The 21736-nt window shown below is 34.1% G+C and overlaps 1 protein-coding gene across 1 annotated transcript in view; it reads left to right on the top strand.

The window, feature by feature from the left end:
• Positions 1-577: 577 nt before the first annotated feature.
• The window catches only part of RYR3 (ryanodine receptor 3), a gene marked incomplete at its 5' end in the record, with an annotated part of 70181 nt that continues 49022 nt past the window's right edge, over positions 578-21736 (top strand). The window contains 15 exons of the mRNA XM_009070030.1: positions 578-682; positions 2071-2220; positions 3811-3873; positions 4313-4388; positions 4563-4686; positions 8826-8941; positions 9226-9293; positions 9890-10011; positions 11848-11897; positions 12566-12626; positions 14108-14346; positions 15370-15451; positions 19139-19269; positions 19391-19711; positions 21000-21240. Of these exons, the coding sequence (XP_009068278.1) occupies positions 578-682; positions 2071-2220; positions 3811-3873; positions 4313-4388; positions 4563-4686; positions 8826-8941; positions 9226-9293; positions 9890-10011; positions 11848-11897; positions 12566-12626; positions 14108-14346; positions 15370-15451; positions 19139-19269; positions 19391-19711; positions 21000-21240 (1949 nt within the window). The remainder of the gene's footprint in view (positions 683-2070; positions 2221-3810; positions 3874-4312; positions 4389-4562; positions 4687-8825; positions 8942-9225; positions 9294-9889; positions 10012-11847; positions 11898-12565; positions 12627-14107; positions 14347-15369; positions 15452-19138; positions 19270-19390; positions 19712-20999; positions 21241-21736) is intronic.

Genomic DNA, 21736 nt, shown 5'->3' with positions numbered 1-21736 from the left:
ATCATAATATTATATTTATAACAAATTAATAATAATTTTATGAAACAGTTATATAGAAATAACAGTTCTGTTGTGGGGGGATATGTATGCCAATTTGTAGAGAAAATGTACATATATATGGATATGTAAATATACACAAATTAATTTCAAGCCATAAATTTCAGCTAATATTAAGGTAAAGGATTCATTACAGTTATGTTCTTTAGTGTTTGATCAACAGCTCAAGCACACAACAAATCATGATGTTACATATTCTTCTCTGTTTCTGACTTTAGCCTCCCAGAGAACTGAGATAATATTTTTTTGCTTGCCGTTACTGTCTCAATGCATGAGCCACTTGAAAGGGTTCAGTTCATATTAGGCTCAAAACTTGTATCATGAGACCTCCTACTCATAGATGATATCTAATTTGTCACGGGCATGTATTGTTCCTGTGTATCTACAAATGGATGCATGCTCTTTTCTGTGGCACTGAGCAGCTATTGGAGTAAATTAGCAGTTCGATATGAAAAAGTAAACTAGCTAATTTGTTGTCACTCATCTACGTTGTTGTCACCTTATTTCCCTGTGTGTTGTTTGGGATTTCTTTCAGACTAATAGTGGATGGAAATATGGTGTTTCACTGGATGAAAATATGAAGACTCACCCATTAATAAGACCTTTCAAAACTTTAGCTGAAAAGGTAATAGAGGAAATTTCAGCTATATTATTTGAAAGTAGATTGATTTGTGTGCTTTTAAAAATCAATTTCAAATATACACTATAAAAGGAAGAGGACAAACTAGAATTCTTGCAGTTAAGAATAGGTACATTTAAATGCTGAAGTGGTTGTTTAGTTAATCTTGCAGTGAATCTTGTATAATTTACTTCCACTAGGCAGTCTTCATAGGCCTGGGCCAATTTGTGTTCAAAAGTATCAGTAGCACAGTTTTTTTGAGGTTTCCATGGATGAGGAATGACTGGCAGCAATCCAGAAAAAGTGTAATTTAACATATCTGAAGGCAATTTTGTCTTCAAGAAAGATGGTAGAAAAATTTAAAGAATACGTAGGAGATGCTTCAGCTGAAAATGCAGAAAAACATTTAAACTATTTTGAATGCATTTTTTATTTGAATTTCTTGACTAGTCACAAATGTCTCCAAGTTGTCAGAACACTGAACTGAATTTGAAATCTGTTAGATATTTTTGCAATGATTCATTAGGAGACACAAATAAGTGAATTACTTTTGTACCTCTTTACCACACTTCTCGTGTTCAGAAAGTGGAGATGACAAAAATAAAGAGGGATTTCAAAGGTTTAATTTCACAATTTTTAAATTGCTTTGGAATCTTTGGGGAGGAGACAAAGCCTTGTTGGTTGAACCATTATTTAAGCAGTTCAAAGGCAATTTTCTGAATTATTTCAGATTAGAACTTTTGAACCTAAAAATCAGGTCTAGCCATAAAAGCTGTCATTTTAAATAACTGACAGAAATATTTTTATTTATGGTACAAACTGAAATGCTCAGATTAGATTGATTTGATTTGATCCTTAATATGGTATACTCAGAATTTTCTTTGCCACAACTTTTCAGAATTTCTCTAACACCTTTACTTATCAAAGGACTGTAGGAATACAGGTTGTTTCCTAATTTTTTATTGATTGCTGTATTTATATGAAGAGGTGTATAGTTCAGTATCTGTGAATGGATATAAATATAGGAAGACTATAAAAAGACCTTGAGTGTTGATATATGCAAATGTACATGTTTAACTGATTTCATAGCATTTGTAGTACCATCAATTTTTTCTTATTTTGTGCTGGAGAAACCAATGAGTAAGTTTCCAGATCCAATCTACATGATTGCTCCAGAGCTCATTGTGGTTAGTTTCTAACAGCTACTAAGAATAAAATAATTTTAAATAATTGTTTTATAAATGTTCTCTCTTGTGTAAAAAGAACTATGTGTGTTCTCATATAATATAAAAATTTTCTTTTGTGGTCTTTGACAATTCATACAGAAAGAATATTTTTACTGAGTTTTTGCTATTTGCAAAATACAGAGAAATTTTGCATTCTTCTCTTCAAAGGAAAAGGAAATTTATCGTTGGCCTGCCAGAGAATCATTGAAAACCATGTTGGCCTTGGGATGGAACCTAGAAAGGACCAAGGAAGGAGGAGAAGCAATAATACATCAACGTGAAAATGAAAAATTCCGCAGCATATCTCAATCCAGTCAGGTGAGGTAGAATTGCTTAAATTTACAAAGGGAAAGACATGTTCCTTAATTTACTAAGAAACTATACACAATTATGTTAATTTTATATTCTTTTATTGAGAAGAAACTTTTAATGCTAAAGTTCTGAGGTTGGAAGTCATGTCACAATCATAAACACTGTGCAGTAATGCTAAAAAGGGGATTGCAAAAAGGCAACAACTTTGAAGACAATCAGAGACCAATAGCTATTCATTTTCTCAGAAGAGCTGAAGAGAGTTTTAATATAATCAGTCAAAGAATATATGGTGGCATATTTAAAGTCTTTTATTTTATAATAAGTAAATCTAGTAATTTTCTTTTTGGGGGGCAAACAGAAGACCCTAAAATAGGCTTTAATTAAGTTTATAATTATAATTTCCAAATAATATTGCCTATTTTAGACTTTTTAAAAAAGATCTACAGGCAAGATTTTCAGGTAATTATGTATCACCTAGTATTTTGATGTTATATAGATAATTTTATTTCATTTCTGAATCTTTTTAATCACATTTTGAGACTGCTGGTCAATATATCTATGTCTTGGAGCAGGGAAAGCTGTTTAAAACTATGATAAGTATTGGGAAATTGTTGTTGTACACCTTGAGGTGAATTAAACACACATTTACACTTAAATATATGAGAGACTGTGCCAAAGCATTTGGCACAGTCCTAGTGCCATAAGTAGTTCTGCTAGTAATGTGCAAAGATATGTCACAAGCTGATTCCTCATTTACACTTGCACCAGCACTGATGCTGTGAGCATCAGTATCTGGCACCTTAACCCTGTGTTGTGTTCATTCCCCAGTATGAGTTTTTGCATACCAAAAGTGATCCCTGAGCACTCTGTTGCAACACATTTCTTATCTCTTCAGCAAAGTTCACTCCCTTACAGGGAATCCTTCTGTCTCTGGCATCTATTCTTCCAGACAGTTGAACTTGTTCTGCAGCTGGACCTTCTGGCCCAAGAAGAGGGGACATAAAAGACACGTTTGAGTAGAGGGTTTCAGCACACGTTAAACTTCAGTACATGTTTCAAATCATTTATTTATATGTAACCATTCACGTTTAACATGTAGCTCATAGGTTTGTTGCACTCGGGCTTTCTCACTTCAAATAGTTAAAGACTGTCCAAACATATCACACTCCTCCTTTTTCTTAGTCCGTAAATTCCTTGAAACTATAGACTATTTTAACTTTTTCTTACACTGTCTTGTCTTTGGTATAGGGTTCATTCAGGCTCTTCTCACATTGTTCTGTCATGTTTTGAAGGCACATCTTGTATGTCTCATGCTTGGTCTCCTCTCTCAGGCTGAAAGCATAGTTCTTAGCAGCTTGCCATCTGTTGTGAATAGAGAGATCTGAGTATCTGCAGCAACCTTCCTACTGCCACATAATCATTCTGTGTGTCTTCAGTACATTGCAAAACAATGAGTGAATGCAGTTTCTACAAGAAAGCTTAAAATTGTGAATTAGTGCAATCAAATCAACAACAGAGATGTTGCAGTTGAATATTTGATTCTTTTACCTGAAATACTTATATCTGAAAGTAATTATTTATTTCTTTTTCCTGCAGGGAAATGGGTATAGCCCGGCACCGCTTGATCTCTCTAATGTGGCACTTTCTAGGGAGCTTCAGGTTTGTATTTGTGTTTTGCATATGTTGTACTGAAAAGAATGAATAGATTTGGTGTTATTACTATTAATGAGTTGGACTTTGCCAGGTTTTAGGAGTGTATTTGTGACTGTGGTTGTGATATGCTGTTGTAGAAAATGTTGTATGCATTCCATACATATTGAAAGACAGAATTTCTACTGTTCATGCCATTGGTGCTTCCAGAGTTCTCAGAAAAAGCTATCACAAAGCTAGGGAAGGGGCTGTCAAGAGCATGTGATATATGTGTCTCTTGTGATTTGTGCTGACTTCAAAGAACAGCTGAAGGTAGAAATGACACTTAAATATAATGTTTCTTTGCCGCAAGGTTTCTGACTTTACTCAAGACTGTAAAATTATGTGGGATTACAGAACTTATGTCACCTACTAATTTTGTGTCTTGTTTTTTCTGGTGGTAATGTAGGGAATGGTTGAGGTAATGGCAGAAAACTATCATAATATATGGGCCAAAAAGAAGAAAATGGAGTTGGAAAGTAAAGGTAAGCCAGAATACAGTGAAACACACACACACACAAAGTAAGACAAGAAAAATGATGGAGAAGAAACAGTCTGAAAGAAGATAGTGTAAGACAATAAAAATTGAATAGTTCCTTTTCTATATGAAACAAAAATCTTACAGTAGAAAAACTTACAGTTCTTTCAACTTACTAAAGGTGGAGGTAGTCATCCTTTATTGGTACCTTATGACACATTGACAGCCAAGGAGAAATCAAGGGACCGTGAAAAGGCACAAGAGCTGTTTAAATTCCTTCAAGTCAATGGTATAATCATATCTCGGTAAGTTGCACATTTTTTTGAGATGCTTGCTTACATTCAGTGCACAAACCAGCATGATGTTCTTATCTCACTGCAGTCTGGTAGTTGCTAACATAATTACCATTTGGCATATCTTCTATAAATCAGAGTCTGTGTTAATATTATGTTCAGAAAGACCCTTCTGAAATAGTATAGACAGGTAACATTTTTAATAAGTATGTGATCATAGTAAATACAAAATGCAACAGTAGTGTAATTAAGCAGATAATTTAAAATGTCTAAATTAGCAGCCAACAGTGTCAGTAAGGATCATGGGAAAGTAAACTTGAGGTCTAATACTGAAACACATCTATGTAAAACTGCTTTTTATTCCAGTTTTTGAAAAAACATATTGGTTTGAATTCTGTGGAGTAGTAGGGCGAAATGATTGTTTTGTGGCCAATTCATCTTCTGCTCAAGCAAAAGCATAAACTTCATTAGTTATACTATAACTTGAATTTCTGTGTCTCAAAATAAGCTGGCCTATGGAGACTTAGTCTCAGTGAAATTCAAATGACTTCTTAAACCATACTTTTTGGCTGTGAATTATTATATTATAACTATCAGCCTTATTGTATGTGTAACACCTGAGTGTATAGGAAACTACAATTTTCCTGGCATTAAGCATTTTTATAAATTAAACTTTATTCAGGAACAAATTTTTCAGTACATTTGTAGAGTCAGATCTTACTTGTTTTAATTTATTTCTGCTTTTCAAGTCTGTGTCTCTATTGAACATAGAAATTTATACAAATTGATTTTTAGGATATGCAAAAGGTAACTTTATTGGCTTCCACAATTTAGTAAAATTTCTTAAGATATGAAAAAACCAGCTCTAAATATACATTATTCCCTCAAAATGTAGGTATGCCTCCAGATATTTTCGTATCCTCCATAATTGCTTTAGAGCCACTGAATAAGAACAGCTGTTTTAGTTCCTGCAAATAAATGGTCTTTTGAAACACCAGTAGAATTGCTCACATTTTGCAACTGCCCCTGTTTGGGTTAGGAAGGTGATGTTTCCAGTGTTTATTCATGGGACAAGTCAAGTTGAAAAAGTGTGTTCAAACTCTTTATTTGTGTGGGCAAAGAGTTTCCAGTAACTGTATAAGGATAAATTAAGATTATCCTCCTCTCAGTGTTTTCCTCAGGTGAATATATGCATATTTTAAGTATATATAAAATCTTTTGAAGTACTCATTGCAATTGTCACATTTCTAGAATGTCATTCTTAAAAACATTGGACTAATCATTAAAACATAGAAATTGTTTATAATTGGAAATGTATAGGCGGAACAACATGTGTACTTTACATATACCATCTGCCTCTGCTGGTTTTTTTGTAGCTTTGTTGTGGGTTTTTTCTCTTCTTTTTTTTGCTGAGAAGAATCTTTTGAAGCACTTTGGGTGTTTCTGGAAAAATTATTTTATACAAATACATCTCTCAGACCTTATTCAAGTACGTGTTAAAAACGACGCTGTGTTTTGTTAAATCTCTACAAGCTTTTTTGATTTTGCATTTGTTAGTTCACACACCTACCAATGTCTTCCAATAGTTAGGAAAGTACACATAATGTCTTAGGAACCATAACTTCTTATAAATGCAAAAAGAGAATATTTACAGTTATCTTACTGAAAATGCAGATAAATACTTAGTTGCATTATCCTAGCATGTCATAAAAGTATATAAACTAGAACTCTTCAAATAGATTTTTTTTTTTCCAAATTAAACTATAAAATGGGTGGTTAGAGTCCTTCTAAGTGTGAAATGAGATTTGAATGTACTCCTTGGTTTCGTTCTCCCAGACTATCAATGTTCCTCTCCTCTTAACTGTGTTGTGACATGGTCAAGAACATAAATTTTATTATTAGATTTCTTTGTTGTTAAAATTTCTGCTGCATCAACCTTTTCCTACAGAATTGCTTTTTTTTTTCCTTGGGATTAATCTCATAGCTGTTCTTCAACTGTCAGTCTAATCTTCCATTTATTCACCCTAATTTACTCCTACACCAGTGCTAAGGAATCTCAGTAGAAATGATCATTTTCTTCATATCACAGCAGTGAGCCCATCAACTTCCCCACTTCCATGTTTTTCTTGCTTTTGCCTCAGTGCCACAATCTACCAGTTCCTCACTTCTTTCCTACTTCTGACACACAGCTAAACCCCTCTGTAATTTCTGCATCTCCTTTAGACAGGTAATTTTCTCTAACTGATAAAGCTGAGTGTTCCTATCTGCTAATATTTGGAGAGTCTGTACAGAAACAAATGAAGTAGCCATTATGGGTACCCAGAGTTTTGCCTTAATGTTATTCAGTTACTTCCTCACTTGGCAAGCAGATAGATGTCCCAGGTATAAGACACCATCTATCAACTGAAAAACTCAAGTATAGTTTAGTCCTCAATGTTGGAATAAAGAGACTATGAAGAAGTTGCAGACTAAACAAATCTACAAGAAAATCTGAAGCAAATGAAGGGGAAATAACTAATAATTTGTAACAGCAAGTATATTTGAAAACAAAACAAATATAAAAAAAATCTACTGAGTTATGTGGCTTCAAAAGGAAAAAGAAATGAAATCCCCATTCATGTCCTGGATGCCGAGACAGAATATATTGTTAGCAGTTATCAATGAATTGGAGAGTTTGGCTACCCTTCAGAGAAGCTTTGATGGGCAGGAGAAATGGTCTGACAGAACTCTTGTGAGGTTGAGCAAATGTAAATTCAAAGTCCTATACCTGAGGAATGGGGGAGTTGAGCCTGAGAACATCTGTGCGGAAAAGCTCTTTGAATTCTGCAAGTTGAACATGAATCACGAATGTGTCCTTGTGATGACAAAGGCTGACTGCATACTAGGCTTTATTAGTAAGTGTGGTCTGCAGGTTGCTGGAGGAGATTGAGGTGATTTTTTTTCACCTTCCATTTTATGATCATGAGATGGTATCAGGAGGATGTTGCCCAGTTTTTGGTTTACCAGTGCAAAGTAAGACACTGACAAAAGAGTTGTTCAGCTGGGAGGCCATCAAGATGCTTTGGGGATTTGCATGCATGTCATGTGAGGAGATGTTAGATTTTTTCCACTATTAAACCAGAAGGCTACAATGTCTTCAACTACTTAATACAAGGTTATAGAGACAATGAGGTCAAACACTATCTCCTCAAAAGTAACGAGTTGTTACAAGGAAAATTCCAGTTAAATATATGAAAATATTTCACTATTATTTTTTCACAGTGAGGGTGGCCAAATACTATAGTAGGATCTCCAGAGTCATTAGGAGATCCTTGAAGCTACTCAGTGCATTATTGGACAAGGATCTGAGCTGATCTAATTTGACTTTGCTTTGAGATTGGACAGATGACTTTCAGAGGTTCCTTCCAACCTAAATTTTTCTGTGATCCTAAATAATTTTAAAATTTCAGTCAGGTAGCTTTCATTTGTAGTTAAAATAAATTCTAGTATGTTAAATCTAGGCAAAGACAACCACACATTTTTATTCCTCTTTGATATCCTGCACGTGCCAGTCATGACTTAGGTCATGAATTTATCCTAAAGAATAAATAATATATGCCTGTTGAGAAATGATTGCGTACTGTTGAAATTTTTCAAATACTTTGGTAGTATAGTAGTTTGTTACTTACGTCTAAGCTTTCATTTAAGAGCTGAAGTCATTTTGACTTCAGCCTTTCATAAATTTCAAGGACAAAATGAATTTTAAGACTGAATAATGAAATGAAGGGTAGTACTTAGGCTTGTTTTGTAAATATGCAACTGCTGAATTCCTAAATATTTGGTACTTTATTGTGCCAGCAGTAGAAATTGAGAGACCAGTGCATTGCTTTGTTAGATTCAGATGTACCACAGCTTTCTTTGTACAATAAGATAGCACCCTGAAGTTCTTATCCTAAAATATATACATTTTGAATACTTTAATCATAAGCTATTATGTTCATGTTTCTCTATTTCTTGTTATGTAGTTGATAACTAAGGGTTGCTATGGAATGTAATTTTCTCCTTCTTATGAAAATTTGCCATAAATAAGGCATGGAATGCTTCATGGAACTCTCATAATTTTATATTACTGTCATCATCAATGCTATTTCTCTTAATGCTTTCAAAAACAGGGGGCTGAATGACATGGAGTTGGATGCATCATCCATGGAAAAGAGGTTTGCATTTAAGTTTCTGAAGAAAATTTTAAAATATGTTGATTCTGCTCAAGAGTTTATTGCGCATTTGGGTAAGTTGCAGATTTTCTTTTGAAAATAATTATAATTGTTCTTATTTAAGTAATTGGATTGATATATTTACATTTGTAATGACTATTATTTTTTTTAATTTAAGAAAATTAAATCCTGGCTTTTAATTTGTGGATTAAATTCTTGAACATTTGTAGTTAGCTAAACAGTTTCTGCTTGTTTATTTTTATTTCAGTAAAACTAAGTCAGCAAGGCTATTTGAAAGATATTGTGTTAATTATTAGACAACTTCCTATTCATGTCTGCCTTGATTGTATCCTTGCAGAAGCCATTGTAACCAGTGGAAAAACTGAAAAATCTCCACATGACCAAGAAATAAAATTCTTTGCTAAAGTGAGTGATTATTTCAAATAATGTCCATATACAGTCCATTATACAGAATATGGAAATTTGTCATGTTAGACTGCTTTTCACATAATAGAAATATATCTTTCCCATTTTTTTAGCAACTAATCAATTAAATATTTTTTAAGAAACATTTCAAAAATATTTCAATATATTTGCTGGATTCAAATACTTCAAAATACTTAAATATATGTTTCTATATGAAAAGGAACATAGAAATTAAAAGACCACTTATGTATTACATGAAATTAAATGCTCTCACTGAATAGATAAATAATTTCTGATTTTTTTTTTACAACAATGCATCACGGAAGTGCATATCATTTAAATAGCAGGAAGAAGTATTCCTGTGCAATATTAGATCCAAAATAGAGATCTGTGTGTACCTCTGTCTATTCCTTAAGTAACTTTTAATAAAATTTTAAGTCTTAAGTTTTTAATTTATATGACATTGTGTCTGAAATGAGAAAATACAACTCTTACAGAACTAAAATTCTTTGAATGAACTTTGACCAATCAGAGCATTGTTGCTACAGTTACCATTTTGCTCTGTGAAAAATACATTTTGTATCTGTATTTCTTAGGTTCTTTTACCATTAGTTGATCAGTACTTTACAAATCACTGCCTCTACTTCCTGTCTTCTCCGACAAAAACCCTCAGTAGCAGTGGATATGCATCAAATAAGGAGAAGGAAATGGTAGCAAGGTAAGTAGAGAATTCAGATATACACAAGAGGGTTTTATGTCAATAACTAAAGGTCTATTCTTAGATTACAGAGAAAGATAATTCAAAAGCTCAGTTTCCTCAAATGGAAAGTGATGCAGTGTTATATTCTGTATCAGAATGGCAGTGAGTGAATTGAATTGAAAAGAATTAAGTTCATATAATAATTATATTTTACAATATGTAATAGTGGGTGTTAACATCAAAAATATTAATAAATGATTCTGAAAGCAATGGAACTACATAGTTTATTTTGGGTTTATGTTTCATTGTTGGTTGCAGTTTTTGTTTGAAGTTTTTTCTACTGTTAGGCCATTTAACTGGTCACATATTTAAATTTGCAGATAGTAAAAAATGTTGGAAATACCATGATGTAGCTTTTAGGGGGGGAATTCTGGATTCTCCCTTCTCTATAGAATTAGTTATACTCCTGCACAAAAATTCATGGTATTTAAATTTTTTTTAATGTCTGTACTGTTTCATATTTGGTTGGAATCATGTATGCTAGAAAATTCAATAAAAATAATTTATAATGTACCTTTTAATTTATAATGTGCTGCCTATACAAAAATATTGTTTTCATCTTTCTGCAAGTAACATTTGAATATTAATGTTTACTTGGGTTTTAACTTACTGTAATTTTATATTTTTGTTGCCATTGTTTTTCTTTCTCCTTAAAGTGTGCTGCCAGTTATTTTGTTTGGGAAATATTGTATCATAAATTTCAAACTGGTTTGCTCTCATGCTTTGTTACTTTTAGTGTCAGTTTCCCAGATTTCTTTCACTTTCCTTCACTGTGTTAGCAGAGTTAATTACTTTTTCTAATGGAAAGCAGATATAAAACTATTTATTATTTATTTTTATATATGTGTTATTGCATAAGATCAGGCCTAGTGCTCAACTTCCTAGATTTCATTCTTCAGTTTATCTTTCAACTTATTTTTGCATTTCTCTAAATTATTATTACCCTTTTGTTTCCATCTTTGATGTGGGTGGTAGTATTTGTATAGCAGTTTCCCGTGAGTGTTAAGTCCCTAAGATTCTGCTTTTCTGAGCTCTAAGATATATACAAATGTGCAAGATAGTCCTCCAGTACCTGAGGAAATCAGCTCAGGATCAGGAGAATGGACGTGTCATTTAATTTCATTTCAGTTTCATGCTTCCACTCTGAACACACCTGTTACTTCTCTAAAGTTAGTCAGATTAGCTTAATAAAGCTGGAAGGCAGCATGCTAGAGTTGTACAAAAGCACACGACAAAAGTTAGATATCTAGCACACATATCTGCTAGTATAATTTCAGAAATATCTTCTAACTCTTTGTGCATTCTTCACTGAGAAAAGCACCTATCCATTATTTTCATCTTATAGGAAGTATAGTATTTCCTTACTGTCGTGAAGATAACCATAGCAATCTCTTATTAGTAAGAGACCATACCAATTCCTAAGGTGTATTTGCTTGACTTTATGTCCTAATTCCATTTGTAAAGTACAGCACAGATGATATACAAGTCTGCCTAGCTGTCTTTTTAAAAGTGAAGCCCCTTTAATCTTTATAGAGTTGGAGATTTATTCTTTCTCTTAGTTATCCTACTATTTTGACAGATAATTTAGATATGCAAGTTTCTGATATACTTGGCAGAAGATCTTCCTGGTCTGTATGTATTTCAGGATTCATCTTATCATCATCAGAGAGTAAACACAGATCTGTGTTGTGTTTTCTCTTTCATATTCCTACTATTCTTTACCTCATATTCTAAAAAAAAATCTTTAATCTTTGTCTTGTCTTGTCTTGCTCTCTCTGTTCTTTTCTACTTTAGCCTGTTCTGCAAACTAGCTGCTCTTGTTAGACATAGGATCTCACTTTTTGGTAAGTTGTTAAGAAAGATCTTGATGAAGTTAAAAGCATAAAGAATGTATAACCCCTGTTTCTGTCTTACCCGAAGCTTTTCACAGCTATAGGCAAAACTATAAAATGGTGCATAAACTTCCAGTGCAATTACTGAGTGTGCTGAACATGTTCTGAAGCTAACACTTAATAGAATATGTAAAGTGTTGAAGCTAGAAGAAACAGAAGGTTCTAGTATTTTCAGACTCCTGAAAAAATATCGCTTTTAGGTTTTCAAGTTATCTTACACTGATTATTTCAATTTCTGTCATCCAGCTGTTGAATCCAATAGACTAATTTCTCAGTAGGTGAAGAGGATATAGGGAAAAATAGTACACCTTTTTCAAAAGTTTTGGTAAGAAAACTATGAAAGGAATGTAAGTTCTACATGATACAATGTGCAGAGTGTTGCAGAGTTAGGTGATGACAATGAGCCATAAGTTGGTTTTTTTGGTACTTGTATGGAAATGGGCTTAAGAAATTGAGACATAGTTCTATAACCAGACTTAACTCTCACTTAAGTGACCTAGATGAAAGACTTACGTAATGCCTTGCTTAACCTGTGCATCTCCAGTAATGACATTTTGGATCATTATATTATGCCACATTTTCTATACTATTGTACTATCGTAGTATTTCTTTCTAACCAGGTAGTGATTCTGCTACAATGGTGAACTGTCTCCACATCTTAGCTCAGTCTCTTGACACACGGTAAGTTTGCAATATTTGTACAAACTACTACAAAGGTGTTGCAGAGTTTTTCAGAAGCAGCTGGATTGTTTCTGTCCTTTTTATTCTTTATTTGTCTTTAACAGTATAGATAATTCAGAATTTGACCTCCATAGTAGCAGTCTAAAGTGTTTCATCCGCTTTTTTCTGTTTAGTGTCTGTCATTAAAACATTGAAAACTCTTCTCATCCTTTCCAAGGACATTTGAAGACATAATTGGGAGATATAAATGACACAACCTTTGGAACTGCAAGTATTGATACCTGCAGATATTGAAACAGTTTAGTCCATAGTGGAAAATTTGTCATTAGAAGTATGTGGAGTTGCCCTGGTTCCAGCCAGGACAGGGTACTGGCCTTGCAGCCACGAGGTGCAAGGCCAGTACTCTGGGGTTCTTCTATACCACCTTGTGCCATGCAGAGGGATCAGAGAGGGACAGGTACCCTTTGGGTTTGGCCAGTGCACAGGCTGTGCGGTCCTGTGGTGCCAGGTTTCATGTGGTGAGAAACCATGTGTGAATCATTCACCTGCCTTCGACACCCTGTTATTAGTATTGTTGCTGTTACTGTTCATTTTCTTAGTGTTATTGTTCTTTTTCTTACTGTTACTGTTATTTCACTGATGTTTCCAGGCAATTGTTCTTATATCAACCCATGGTCTTTACCTTTTTGTGCCTCCAATTCTTCTCTCCATCCCACTGCAGGGTGAGAGGGTGGAGGAGTGAGTGAGCAGCACATGGTTTGGGTTGTTTCAGTGGAAAAGCTAAATTGGGGAATACATTCCTAAACCACGAGAAGAATGTATTAATATATGGGCATAGTTACATTTGCTAAGTTTTACTGTTTATCATTGAAATGATTATGTAGATTAAAACAGAGGCCAGAACAGTTTTGTAATTTGAGCTGGTTTTTGGCCTGATTATGTTACACAGCAGCCTGACAATGAATTTTGTGAATAACAACATTGGAAAGTTTCATTAAGGAGTTGGAGAAGAGTGCAAAAAAATTAAGAAATGGGACTGTAATGCTAGTATTGCAGTTGCATTTTCTAGATTTAGTGTGCATTGAAGTATCCTGACATGCATATCTAGCTACTGTGGCTCTCATAAAAAATACAGGGATTAAGAGTTATTTTTTATAGCATATTGTATGGAGGAGCTTTCTCACCACTTATAATATTTGTTGAGAAGACATTATATTGTTTCAAAGCAGATCACAGAAACTGGAAAGGCAAGTGTATACAAGCAAGATCTTTGTTGTCAGTATTTAGTATTAAATACTCCAAGATAATTGTTGCTTATACTGCTATGGAGATGTAACTGCCCTCTTTTGTTCATAATGTAAAGTTCACTGATGCATGTGTAACTTCAAACACTGATAGAATGTAACTAGCATGTACATATATCATTATACAACCACTAAAGATCAATGCAAAGTCAATATTTTTCCCTTATTATTTTTCAGAACTGTTATGAAATCAGGATCTGAGCTTGTTAAAGCAGGACTGCGTGCCTTTTTTGAAAATGCAGCTGAAGACTTGGAAAAAACTTCAGAAAATCTTAAACTTGGAAAATTTACTCATTCACGAACACAAATTAAGGGTGTTTCACAGAATATCAATTATACTACAGTAGCACTGTTACCGATCTTAACATCAATTTTTGAACATATTTCACACTATCAATTTGGGATTGATTTACTTTGTAAGTATTTTATTTTATTTTTGAAGTTTATTGTGTTATAATAATACAAATGTTTTTTAGTAATGATTGCATGGATTCAAATGATGGAATTCGGTTTTCAGTAAAATGCACATTTCCAGCATTAACTCTGAAATTAGCTGCATAGTACCTTATTTCTACTGCATGTTTAAAAATAAATCAGTGAGTTTCAAGTTAATTATGTAAAATGTTTCTCCAAACATTGAGAGAGAAATTTAATTATCCCCTTAATTGCTCTCTTAGTAACCGTGTGGATGAGAATAATTTCCTATAGAAAATTTTTGCATCATTAAAGGAGACAACTTGCTATTCATTCCCAGTGGATTTTTTTTTCCTTACATGTGAAAACCACTTTAGGTCTTTAAATTTAAATTTTCACTATTTAATTAAAAAATACTGAAATTACTCCTTGAGATTTTGCAATATGCCATTCCAAAAATTTTATATATATTTGGGTCATAATTAAAAGATGGATACCCACTAAAGTACTCTTTTAAAATATGATGAACCTTTAGGTTATGTACCTAGATGTTAGGCATGCAGAATGATGTGGTTTGGCTTAAAATTATACTCTGCAAGTGTGATAACCTGCAGTATCTTATTAGCAAGTATCTGCTGGCCTCTTGGAATATCTGATGATCTGTTAGGTTTTGGAATTAATGTAGATTCATTACCCTGGCAGTGTTCAAGGCCAGGTTGGATAAGGCCTTGTGCAACCTGATCTAGTGAGGAGGTGTCCCTGCCCACAGCAGGGAGGGTTGGGACTAGATGTAAGGTCCCTTCCAACCCTTAAATTCTATGATTCTAAGATTCTAGATGGCAGATCAGATATTAGATAAATTGAAAATAAATACTGTGGAGTATTCACAGCCTAGAGTGTTCAGTGATACATATGCTAAAAGTTTTAGACACTGCTTAACAGATCATATAAAACAGATGTTTGATATTTGAAAAGTAATCTTCAGCTGAATAAATACTGATAATCTACTTCTTATTTTCCTCTAGTGGATGATGTACAAGTTTCGTGTTACAGAATTCTTTGTAGCCTCTATTCTCTTGGAACTGGAAAGAACATCTATGTTGAAAGGTATTAAGTGTAAAACTCAGCATGGAAAATTTGATCTTCTTTACGAGTCTGTTGCTTAAGTAATAAAGCAGTTTCCTTGAAAGTAGTTGCCTATACTTTTGAGTTCAATTTCACAGAAAAAAAAAGCCCAAACCAACAAACAAACCAACCTCCCCAAACAAGCAAACAAAAAACCAAACTCAAAACTAAATAAAAGCAAATAATTCATCCTGCATATGACAGTGTATCTGCAGGGTGTTTATTTTTCACATAGCAAAAGCTAAATTTTTCCATGTGTTGACATTAAGGTTCCCAGAATTTGTACACTGCATGTTGCTGTGGTGTGTAGGCTGAGTACTAAGTAGGATGCATCTGTTTCACACCGAAGTCTGTACAGACTTCTCAAAATAGTTGTCCTGAGCATATGCAGACAACCTTTAACTCTACAGAGGAAACCACTAGTTACTTGCCTTTAAAGAAGAGCAGGGCCTATAATTCCTTTAAGCATCTGGTTGCTGTGCTATGTTCCAAGCCCAGGATTTTAGATCCGCTTGAATTAAAAGAGAGTCAAATCCATACCTGTTAGTTCACAAAAGAGAACCTAATTGTTTGCCTGTCTATAACAAGGCTGAAACCAAAGATAAGGATAACCCATCCTGACGCTTCTGAATGTTTTAGGTTAGGCAATTTTCATGATAAGAAGTTCAAGATCCACAGGGAGAGAGAGACTAAACTGGAGGAAATGCAAGTCTGTAGTCTGATTAGGAGAAGCTTTGCCTAGTATGAGAGGTGTAGTGTCCAATTCCTTCCTTCCAGAGTTTATTCAGTAATCCTTTCATGCAAAATACAAGTGCATTCTTGTAGATAGATCTCTTTCCTCCCACTCTGCATGCATGTGTGTACAAGCTTATTCTTGTGTATGTCCACTTCAACCATTTATGCATCTAAGTCTGTAGTCTGATTAGGAGAAGCTTTGCCTAGTATGAGAGGTGTAGTGTCCAATTCCTTCCTTCCAGAGTTTATTCAGTAATCCTTTCATGCAAAATACAAGTGCATTCTTGTAGATAGATCTCTTTCCTCCCACTCTGCATGCATGTGTGTACAAGCTTATTCTTGTGTATGTCCACTTCAACCATTTATGCATCTATCACTAAATCACTATACGCTCTTTCTTCCTTTTCTTTCTGGGCTTGAAAATCATAAATACTCCTTTACACAGGTCTGATAGGAAAAATAGGAAGTGCCTTACCTGTTCTCTAACTAGCAGTCAGGGTCTTGTCGCAGGAAATAAAATATGATTGTGTTTGAGCCCCCTTTCAATAAGAAGAGCTCACAGCACAGGCCTCCACTTGCTTGGCAAGAGCTATAAGCAATGGACAGTTACCTTAAATGTGGATGGTCACAGCATCACCTTTGCTTACTGCATCTGTTTTCTTAGAATGGAATAGTGGTCAGACTAGATAGATCCAAGGAAATGAGTTAGTCTTCTAAGGCTGTGTGAGAGATTTTCAACTGTGAATTTCATTTCCTATCCAACCTTACCTTTCCCTTAGTTCCTCATACTTAGGACTTCCATATGGAAGAAAATATATGTGTATTTTGAATAATTTTCTTAGTCTTGTTGTAGAATTGTTTGCCTTATCTTCTTTCAGCTTCTTGATATCCTCCTTTCTTATAAGAGATTGGGATGCACAATGATCACAATTGTCATGCATGAGATTAAATAGCTTCAGTGCATTTGATGCTAGTCTTTTTTAATTACTTCTTAATATGGTTTTGTGTCCATATATATATATACAAATACACCAAGCTTCCTCATAGATCCAACAGAAGGCAAAGATGCTATAAAGTTTTGTTATTCAGAAAATTTTTACATGTCCTAAGTATGTCATGTTGCATCTTTCATTACAACTAAAATTTGAAAAGAGCAATGCTCTGACCTAAAATTTAGTAGGGATCCTAACACTATAAAAAATCTAGTTTTAATTAAATGTTCTGTGATTGCTGTCTGTGATATTAATGCAATGTATTCTGTTGAAAAATATATACTATATAAATGATAAAAATGTAAGGAAAATAGTGTAGATGTGTAGGTGCAGCACATAGGTTCTTGTTAATTTTGAAGTACTACCTCATTTTCCATTTCATTTGTGGCAGTAAAATAACATTCAGCTGTAGTTCAGAATGAATGAGCAATCATCCTTAAAATAGTAATATTATGTGAATCAAGTTACATGAAATACCCAAGAGAACAAAAATTCTTTTTTATAATGTTTTTTAATTATGCAAGTTAATTGTTTTTGCATATTTCTTTTGTTTCTCCTGCAACAAAAGAAGCTGGAGGGCATATAGTTGCATATGTCTTCACATTCCAGCATGGGTGTGAAATAAAAACTGACATAAACCGTTGAAGATCAGGTAATAGATGTGGTATGATCTATGACATTAGGTCATACAATGTGGAAGGCTTTGTTGACACAAAGGAATCTTAAAAGATTTTTATTCCTGCAAGCTGAGCAATCATAGAAGCATAGAATAGTTTAGGTTGGAAGGGACCTTTAAAGGACATCTGAGCCCCATCCAACCTGGCCTTGAATACTTGCAAGGATGGGTAATCTACCACCTCTTTGGGCAACCTGTTCCAGTGTTTCATGACCTGCATTGTAAAAAAAAAGTCTTCCTTATATCTAGTCTAAATTGACCCTCTTTTACTTTAAAACCATTACCCTTTGTCCTGTTGCAACAAGCCCTGCTAATAGGTTGCTGCTATAAGATCTTCCTGGAGCCTTCTCTTCACCAGGTTGAACAGGCCCAGCTGTCTCAGCCTGTTTTCATAGGAGAGATGCTCCATTTTTGTTATACTCCTCTGAACCCACTCCAACAGGTCCATGTCTATTCACAAAAACCAACAATGGAACTTCAAAGGTTGAAAGGTGTGTCTATCTTTAACCCAATCTGTATGTCAAGTGTAACAAAATCTGTAAGGTATCTTGTCTATCAGTGCTTCAGAACTTCAAAAGAGTACCTTAGCTTTAGTTCTGAGCCAATGTGAGTCTGGTGTTATGCTGAAGAGGACTGTCTCAGCACCTCTTGCACTCTCACCTGCACATTTCCACCCCTGTCTTTTTCTCTGGTAAATAGTGCTTATGCAGCCAGATGATCTTGCTGTTGGTTTGGCTCAGCTAGTATGAAATTAGTCTTCAATAAGTAGCAGTAGTGTTTCTCAACATTTGCCTATGTGACTGCTATAATGAGTGAAGCAAAAGAAACTTATCTATATAGACAGAAAAGTAGTGAAATCTTGAAAAGGGGTATGGCTGCCAAAACATATTCCTAGTGATTAATATACATTTGCCCCTTGGTTCAGCAAACCAAAGGAGTAATAAGAATATGCAGTCAGTATTCTTTGTGCATATTCTAGATATGTTTTCAATAGTTTGTAGTCATGCAGATGCACTGTGGAGCATTACTTGGTGGAGGTAGGGGTTTGGTTTTTTTTTTAACTGTGTTTCTTACACCACTGTGATTTACAGTCGTTTTTTATGTGAGAAATGAAATTTTTCAAAGTGTTCAGATGGTTCCTAATGTATTAAAAAGATAAAATAAATTATTAAAAAACATTGATATTTTTTGTTCTGCATGCTGGACATTGAAAGACTAGTGAAACACTTTTCCTCTCAGGTGACTTTTAGTGTCTCTCATATACAGGCAGCGTCCCGCACTTGGTGAGTGTTTAGCATCTCTTGCAGCAGCTATTCCAGTAGCATTCCTTGAACCTTCTCTCAACCATTACAATCCATTGTCTGTTTTCAACACAAAAAGTTCAAGAGAAAGGGCAAGTAAGTACTGTTCCTCACCAAAAAAAAAGCCTCAGTGAGTGTTATGTGTATTTGCAGTTTAAACATTGATGTTCTCTTTTATATGCTAATTAATCTTTCATTTTTCTACTCTTACTTGCAGTTTTAGGTATGCCCGATACAGTAGAAGAGATGTGTCCAGAGATCCCTCAGCTGGATGGTCTAATAAAGGAAATTAATGATTTAGCAGAGTCTGGTGCAAGGTATACTGAAATGCCTCATGTAATCGAGGTTATTTTACCCATGCTATGCAACTATTTATCCTACTGGTGGGAAAGAGGGTCTGAGAGTGTTTCTCAAAGTGCTGGACCTTGCTGTACAATGATAACATCTGAGCATCTGAGTATCATTCTTGGAAACATTCTGAAAATCATTAACAACAATCTGGGAATAGATGAAGCATCTTGGATGAAAAGAATTGCAGGTACTGTAAACATTTATTGAAGAGTAACTGCTTAATAAAATTTAGTAATTTTGCTGTACTTTGCCTTATTACCCAGTGATATAATAGCAATAAATTGGTATTAAAACCATCGTGAAAGAATAAAGATAAATAATAGATAAGTAGCAATATGGGAAATATTTGTTATTACTTTTTTATGCATGCATTGTAGCATCACTGTAAGCAGAGAGCTTTCTATACACCATAGCAGACTTTGAAAATCTTGCCTTCTCTATGCACTATATAAGCAACTTGGTAGAGTGTAGAAGTCCTGTGAATCCTATTCCTGAAATATCAAGACAAAATGGAAAGAAAGTGTAAATGGTAAAATAATGTCAGGAGTAACCCTTGTTCAGAATTAGTTGGTCTGCGTAAATACATGTGTGAGCTATTAAATGAGCTGAAAGTTTTCTTAAAATGTCCTATAACATTTTGTATCTAGCTAGCTGAAGAAATGTACTGTAGCCTAATTTTATCATTCATACTAAATGGTGTAAGAATATAATGTGCAATTCAAGAAAATCTACGTAAAGGTAATAATTTCCTGATAAATTTTAATGCCCCATTGGTACTGGGGTTTTGGTATTATTTAAAACACTGGGAAGTCTTTTATAATTATAATTCCATTAAAATTTAGCAAGAAATTTGCTGCTTAATTGCAGAGACCATGTCTTGCAGTTTTGTAGTGGCTGTTTGTCTACATAAGGAGACAATGTACCAGTATGATTCTTGCAAGACTTTTTGACTTAGGTAGTCTGCATTTGATTGCTAGTACTTGTACAAAATAGGTCTGTGATCTTGAATTATTCATTCTCTGCATTTTAACTTGCCCAAGGCAAAAGAGGCAAAGGTATTCTGCTAGAATACTGTCTTCTGACAGTTTTTTCTCATTGGGTACCAAACACACGCACGCACACAAACATGCACAGAACTCAACCAAAACCCAAACTAAAGGTGTTTTTGTGGAGACTTTGTGTCTCAACTCTTACTTTGCTTAGGTTCTCAGTTAGAGACATGTGACTTGCCAAAACCATCATAGTTAATTTAAATAAGATTGAAATATTTGAACTCTTAATTCACAGTCTTTTAATCTCTCTCTATGCACATTTTTTGCCAAGCTAGATTAATAATTTAATTACTAACTTTATGATACAAAATATATGAAACACTATAATCTTTATCCTTTCTAGAACTTCAGAGTTCATATTAATATAATGAAAAACACCAATTGTGCATTAATCATAGTATTATCTACATTTTTTTCTTATAGTTTATGCTCAACCCATCATCAGCAAAGCCAGATCTGATCTGCTCAGATCTCACTTTATTCCAACACTGGAGAAATTGAAGAAGAAAGCTATAAAGATTGTGATGGAAGAAGAGCAGCTGAAAGCAGATAATAAAACTGACACCCAAGAAGCTGAGCTACTCATTCTCGATGAGTTTGCTGTACTTTGTAGAGACCTTTATGCCTTCTATCCAATGTTGATACGTTATGTAGATAACAACAGGTAAATAAAAACTAATAATTAAACTCATATTTATTAGTTAATATTCTGGAGTCTACGATCAGACAATCAGAAAGAGCACAATTTGTTTAATGTTATTTTGAGAGCAGATCCTAAGTGTTTTAAGATTCTGAAGCAATGATGTACCTTGAATTCACATCTTTTTTTGGCGGATGTGTTTGTCTTATTTGGTTGTATTGTAACTGCACTTAGTAGATTGTCAGTGAGAACATATATCCAGACCAGTCCTATATATGCTACCACAGCCCAATGATATTGCTAATGAATATGCCTTTCAAAAAATGAAAAAATGGTAAACCCCTGAACTGCTAATGAAGGGGCAAAAAGCTATTTTGCCTCAATTGAATAATTCTATTTGCAGATAATACCACAGACATTTTAATCTTTGTGCTTTGGGTTGTATTTTTTAAGATGGAAAGAAAAAATATTTGGACAACATTGTATTGACTTTAGAACTACTAAAAGTTTTCTTCTCAGT

Source organism: Acanthisitta chloris, unplaced genomic scaffold (assembly GCF_000695815.1).
Source record: "Acanthisitta chloris isolate BGI_N310 unplaced genomic scaffold, ASM69581v1 scaffold6732, whole genome shotgun sequence".
Classification (NCBI taxonomy): domain Eukaryota; kingdom Metazoa; phylum Chordata; class Aves; order Passeriformes; family Acanthisittidae; genus Acanthisitta; species Acanthisitta chloris.
The sequence above is the reverse complement of the archived record's forward strand: the minus strand, read 5'-3'. Positions and strand labels throughout refer to the sequence as shown.